The sequence below is a fragment of the Zootoca vivipara genome, chromosome 2 (genome assembly GCF_965207765.1).
Source record: "Zootoca vivipara chromosome 2, rZooViv2.hap1.1, whole genome shotgun sequence".
In the NCBI taxonomy this organism is placed as follows: domain Eukaryota; kingdom Metazoa; phylum Chordata; class Lepidosauria; order Squamata; family Lacertidae; genus Zootoca; species Zootoca vivipara.
The window spans coordinates 12,890,484-12,897,288 of NC_142584.1; the positions used below are offsets into that span (position 1 = coordinate 12,890,484).

General features: G+C 50.3%; 1 protein-coding gene across 1 annotated transcript in view; it reads right to left on the reverse strand.

Moving 5' to 3' along the window:
* Positions 1-5,516, reverse strand: part of TAMALIN (trafficking regulator and scaffold protein tamalin) — a 34,218-nt gene extending 28,702 nt beyond the window's left edge. Inside the window, exon 1 of the mRNA XM_035103399.3 lies at positions 5,282-5,516. Coding sequence (XP_034959290.2) covers positions 5,282-5,449 — 168 coding nt within the window. The 5' untranslated portion in view covers positions 5,450-5,516. The remainder of the gene's footprint in view (positions 1-5,281) is intronic.
* Between the last annotated feature and the right edge of the window lie 1,289 nt (positions 5,517-6,805).

The following is a 6,805-nucleotide window of genomic DNA, read 5'->3' on the forward strand; positions in this document are numbered from 1 at the left end:
CCAAGACACTATTTCCACTTTTGTGGAGCTTGTAAACCAAATCGTTCTTAAACTGGACTTTTCTTAAACCGAGGTACCACTGTACTGGAAAAATAAGCACATAGCTCCGGTTTTGAAGTGAAGATTTTGCCAGGACCACCATGTTTGCGGAGAGAGCGCTTGCACTGCCTATTCCTTTGGTTATGAAATACAGGTATGCTGGTATGGCTCAGTGAATAAATGAGGGCTTGCCAATCTTTTTGGGCCTGAGATCACCTTTGGAAACCTACTCCAGTCTCACGACCAGTGTTATAAACTCAGATATAGAGGCTTGGCGCCAAATGGCTCCTTTAACCAGGGTTAAAGTTGCCAAAACGGAATGTCTAGTTGCCATTTTTGGGCAAGATGACTCTAAAGTCTTTATTTTTCAAATGATGGACTGAATGCGAAGGATTCTCAGTTGAAGATCTGCCTGGTTCAGGCGAGAACCTTGAGAAGCTAGGTGAAAGAACTTTGAGAACTTAAAGAAGGAAAGTCACTTGATCCAGGGATGGCTGACATAGATATTGGCCTATTCCGACCTCTTTTTCTGAATGGCGACATGGACCATTCATAAAGTAAGAATATTCTTCATAACTGTGAACAGGGCCGTGGGGTGGGGTAAGACAACCTGCTCAGGCTGCACCGAAAAAGCACTTCGTTTCCTGAAATTCATTCTGATTGTACAGATAAAAGAGAACTGATGGAATTCTGCAGGATGTGGTATTAGCGTGGGAAAACAGTCAGGATCCAATGATCCCCAGATGGTGGAGATATCAGGCACCATCCTGGTGTCCAGATATCTTCACTTGGCCTCAAGTGGTCGATTGTTGTTTAGTTGTTTAGTCGTGTCCGACTCTTCGTGACCCCATGGACCAGAGCACGCCAGGCACTCCTGTCTTGCACTGCCTCCCGCAGTTTGGTCAAACTCATGTTCGTAGCTTCGAGAACACTGTCCAACCATCTCGTCCTCTGTCGTCCCCTTCTCCTAGTGCCCTCAATCTTTCCCAACATCAGGGTCTTTTCCAGGGAGTCTTCTTTTCTCATGAGGTGGCCAAAGTATTGGAGCCTCAGCTTCAGGATCTGTCCTTCCAGTGAGCACTCTGGACTGATTTTCCTTAAGAATGGATAGATTTGATCTTCTTGCAGTCCATGGGACTCTCAAGAGTCTCCTCCAGCACCATAATTCAAAAGCATCAATTCTTCGGTGATCAGCCTTCTTTATGGTCCAGCTTTATGGTCAAGTGGCCAATAGCCAGGTGCAAAATCTGCCTGGCTCCTTGTTAATTTCCAACACTGCCTCCGCTATCCCCTATTCTCCTTCTAAACCCTATCTGCCTCACACTTGATACCCAAAAAAGACACCTCGCTGCACGGTGACTGTGACCCCCACTCCATTGCATTTCACAAACACCCCACTCGGCACAGCCTGAAAATCCCCGCTGCAACTCTAAATGCCTACCCTACCTGGCAACCTCGCACACATAGACTGTTAATAGAACCTGCTATTTTAATAACCCTCCTTCTCAAAAACCAGAAGAATCCATTAAATAAATAAAAACTTGGTTTCATTAAAAAACAACACCACCACCCTGCCTTTTAAGACTGGCTACGGTTCTCTCCTGTTGGCACAAGCTCAACAAAAGCAAGAAATTAAATGCCAAGTCCGGTGCCTTAACAGACCTGCCCTGTGATCAGTAACAATGTTCACAAATTCATGATCACAAATTGATCATGATCACAAATTGCACTTGCTTCCAACATTGCTTCTCCTTTGCCTTTCAGTTCCCAAACGCAGATGGGGAAGGCAGACTCTCCTGGGATGGACACACACAAAATACCCTACCTTTTCCTGCTCCAGTATTGCCCTATTACGGTAGATCCTTATTGTGCTGCTAGGGTTCTTTTGATCAGTGAATCATTGTAATGATGCATCTCAAAAATGTCATGTACTCATATTTTATCTGGAGATCTTGACCAAACTAAGGCTCCAGGAATTTAGGCTACCAATATTGTTGGCAATTGTTCCCTTCCATAAGCTGGTGATCCCAGTGGTTATGTAGCTTAACAACTGGAATAACTTTTGTGCTTTTCAGGAAAAAATGATTATTATTTGTGTGTACGATGAGGGTAGGAGGATGAGCCTGGGCATTCACCAGTTGCCAACTTTTCTGACACTGAAAAAGCACTGAATCTGCAAATTGCCCTGGTCAACAAGCTAAGCTGCTCAGCAGCTTCAGGGGGAGGAAAAAGAGTCTGGGGTTAAGCCACTTTTAACTGCAATCCCGCCAGACAGAGTTTACCACAGGAGCACGAAGACTTGCCTGAAGCAACATATGCGGTTGAAAACCATATTGCATGCGACTGCGGAGCTCGTGGCGCTAGTGCCAGATGTATAGGCTTTGTATTTTGCCAACGGGACCGGCTTCAGTTCAGATTTAGTTGCTGCTGCAAAGTTCAGGAGCTGCTTCGAGAACGCAGCAGAAAAGCTATGAGAAAAGGCACTAGCGACTTTGCAGTTTGCCGGTTGATTGAATTGCTTTCTAGAAGATCGAGCAGGAGCATTGAAAATTCGGGGGGGGGGTGTGTTTAAATGAAGAGTTTTAAAATAACAGCCTTCCTCCAGGTAGCTCAGGGCAGCCTACGGTCACATTTTCTCCATGCATTTAAAGCACTTTTACACCACCATGAATCTAAGAATTACTGGGAACTGCAGTTTGAGGTGGGTGCTGCTGGGAATCGTGGCTCTGCGAGGGGTCAGCTACTGTAGACAGGATTCTTTGGGGGGAGCCGTGACTGTAAAAAGCGGTATAAGTGTTTTGAACGTATGTGACCTCCGCAGCTCTCTCTGACCAGTTTTAGTTTCACAACAACCTTGTGAGTTAGGTTGGACAGACAGATGTTGACCGACTCGAGATCACCGAGTGAGTTTTGTGGCACAATGGAGATGTGAAATCGGGTCTCTTCCAACCCTCTAACCCAACCTCCAGATGTTGTTGGATTGCAGCTGCCATAATCCTTGCCCCTAGGCTATGCTGCTGGGGCTGGTGAGAGTTGTAGTCTAAACACATCTGGAGAGCAGCACATTGGGGAAGACTGATCTAAGGCGTATTCATATGGGGTAGAAATGGGAGTACAAAAGAAAGTATGCAGGCAGCCACACATAGACTACGAAAGCAGATGACAGTCATTGAAATGCAGGAAAACAATGATGAGAGAGAATCAATCCCTTGCTACAGGAGGAGAATCAGGGTGTCTTTACTCTGTGGTTGGAAAAACAGCGTAACCAAATCCTATTATTTTTATTTATTTATTAAATTTGCATGCCACTCTTCCTTCATCCATGGATCTCAGAGCGGTTCACAAATAATCACACTTCTGATTAGCCAACGGATAACCCCCCCCCCCCGAATGAGATACTATTCAAGTAATCACCCCAAGATACTGGAGTCAAGTGACCGGTGATAACAGGGTTCAATCTGCTTGTGAATAGATAGTGGGCATCTCAAGATTATATGGCTCCTTGGCCAGAGATTTCTGATCCTATTTCCACAGAACTGCTACTGTATGCCTTGCACACTCTACACAGACCATGGTTCACCGGCAACTTAGAAGTCATAGTTGCATCAATTCTCCCTCTCTCAAGTTGATGTAGCTTTCCAAGGAACCCAATCATGTACTTCTAGAAGCAGGAAACAGAACAAGGGCCACAAAGTTTGAACGTGAGAAATTGTGGAATAAATACTGCATCATTTCCTCTCACCCTACTGCCACTACTCAATAGGTTCCTTCAGATAAAGAAACATCCCATGCAAGCTTTGGAAATGCCCATGTTAAACACACAAATAAAAATACCAGTGAGCTCAATAGTATTGTTTTCTAGGTATGCATGTGCAGTGGGCTTAAATATGTGATGCATTTTTGCATGGGAACATTCGTGGGACAGAAAGTAGGTGCCATATTTAAAGGCGAGTGGACATCCCAGCCAGGGGTGGCTCTAAGTTGCATCCCAACAAGCCCCATGCAAAGAAGTGTTGTCTGGAACAAAAAGAGCACCCCATATACCAGGGATAGTGAATGTGGTAGTCTCCAAAGGCAGCTGCACTCCAAGTCCCATCAGCCTCAACCAGCCAAGGATGATGGGAGGCGGAGTCCAATAAATATCTGAAGAACCCAGCGGGGTCATAGATTGACACACATGCAAACACATCAAAAGTACCCCTGTAAAGGAGAGTCTCTCTGCTGGTAAAAAGATGTTGGGAGGTCCAACAGCTGCATCACCAGCTTCTGATAGCAGCCCCTAATTCTGTCTGCATAGCACCAAAAGCTACAAGTTGTGTTTGCATTTTACTTGTACTCACAACAACCTTGGGCTGGACAAGAAACGCCATTCATTTATATAGGAGGGGCACTAAAACCCACCTAAACTAAATAAGTACAGTATTCCACAAGGAGTGAGAAAAACAAACAGTGTCCTTTTGGGCAACAATGCGCTAAACCGGAGGGTGTTCGACTGCCCCCACAAATGGCAACTTAGGAGAAGAAGATTCCTGCATTGCAGGGGGGCTGGGCTAGATGACCCTCGGGATCCCTTTCCAACTCTAGGATCCCAGGTGAGCCAGGTGGGGCAACCAAAGCAGCGCGAGCAGCATTTCCTTTTGTCCCTTGCGTCGCCCTCCCCTAACAAGGGCGCAAGCAGAAGGAGGCAACAAGGGGGAAATCCGTGTCAAGTGATCTCATCTCTCCCTCCGCACCAGGCAGTCCCGACACAGCAACACCCAGATTCCCACTTCGCCCCCATCACGGACTGGAAGCGAGCCCCGCAGGTGCTCCGAGGATTCGCGGGACTTTGATCTCGGGGGCGCGCATCCGAGAGGGGGCGGGGCGAGTGAAAAGCGAGGCTGGGAGGTGGTGGAAGGAAGGAAATGTCTCCAAGAAAGGCAGCCGGGGAAGAGGCGCAGGAGGGGGGCGACGTCCCCTCGTGCTTTTCCATCTCCCGTGGAGTTGAAGGGGGAAATCCCGGGCGGGTGCCATTCATTCGTGCCCCAATACTCGTCGGGGGTAAAGGGATGGGGGGGGGAAGCGACAGAGGCGCATTATTAGGGTCCGGAATGGGACCCGCCCTAGGACTGGGGTCTGTTGGCTTGGGGCGGTGGGGAGCGCGTGTCGTGGGGACGCGGCGCGTGTTCGCGGGACACGGGTCTCGGGTCCAGCCTCGCGCTTCCGTCCGTGCAGAGAGGGCAGCAGCCCGGCTCCCACTCACCCTCCGGGCTCGGGGCAAGGTGCCCCCCGAGGCCGCCAGCGCCCTTTCCAGCTCCAGCTCCGACGCTCGGCCGCCGAGAACACCGGCGCCCGCCACACTCGCCGCCGCTGGCGCCGCCTCTTGGTCGGGCTGCCCCGACCGGAGCCTCCGGAGCCTCCGCAGGGTCATAGCCGGGCCGCGGGGGGGCAGAAAGGAAAAGGGGGCGGCGGCGCTGCACGGAGCTATATGGGCTCTTGGAGGAGCGCCGGGGGGCGGGGCGTCGCGGAAACCACGCCTCCTCCGGCTAGACCACGCCCTCCCCATGGCTTCTCTCGCAAGCAGCGCCTCTCCCCGCCCCTTTAAGGCCGGCGGAGCCACGCCCTTTCCAGTTAGGCCCCGCCCCCGCAAGCTGGTTGCGTCCCGCCCATAGCCGGGAACACCCCCGCCTTCTTTCCGGAGTCGGGAGAAGACCATCGTAGAATGGGAAGGGGTCCCAAGTGGTCATCTAGCCCAACCCCCTGCAATGCAAGAATCCTGCCCGAGCCAGTCGGGCGGAGCTCGAACCACCAACCTTCTGGTTGCGCCAGGGACCCATTTTGCGCGGCCACAGAGATTCAAGGAGGAGGAGGAGGAGGAGAATAGCTCCGTTGGTTAGAGCGTGGTGTTGATAATTTCGAGGTTGCAGGTGGGATCCCCGTAAGGGCCAGCTGCATATTCCTGCATTGTTTTTTTGGGGGTTGGACTAGATGATCCTCAGAGTTCTCCAGTTAGTCACGACCACCTCAAAAGAAACTCCGCCCCGCTTCCAGGGAAAAAAAAGTTCCCCCTTACCCTTCGTAAAGGAGCCTGGATTGGGGACGGGGAGAGGGCGCCCCCGCGCCTGCCTCTTCAACTTCCAAGGCGCTAGACCACAATGTTCTTGCACAGCCCGCCAGGGGTGGGGCCGGCGCCGGCGGGTCTCCGGCATTCGGGATCGCGGACTGCGCGGAAGAAGCCCTTGCCCGAGAGAGCCGGATTGTTTCAATTGTCTCCGGTGTGCGACGAGACAATGCTCTTTTTCAATGCGACCCAGGTAGCGGGGCTTCCGCTGCGTGTCTTGCCTTAGCCTTAGGCTGGGGAACCGGATCTCGGCCCCCGTTTCTGAAGCCATGAAAGCGATCCTTGTGACAACAAACAAAAAGCTCTCTCTCTCTTTTGCTTTTGCATACAAATCCGAAATGCCTGCAAGGAATTGTTTTCCGCACAAACGAGGATTGTGCAGCTTTTGCTCTCTGCAACGAATATTGCCTACCCTGCCCCAATATTCGTTTGTGGCAAGGCAACGAGACAATCCTCAATAGAATTTATTTATTTGCAAATTATAAGATAGCTCACTTCCCCCTCCATCGTCTGCATATTTTGTTCCTGGGGACCGGAGGGCGGTGTGTGTGCATATGGGGTGGGTTGGACGTTGCTTGAAATAAATAAAGCAAAGGAAGAGAAAAAGGACTTGGTTTATTTACTGCACGCAAACTCTCTCCTGCAGACAGATGTGGTTGGAATATG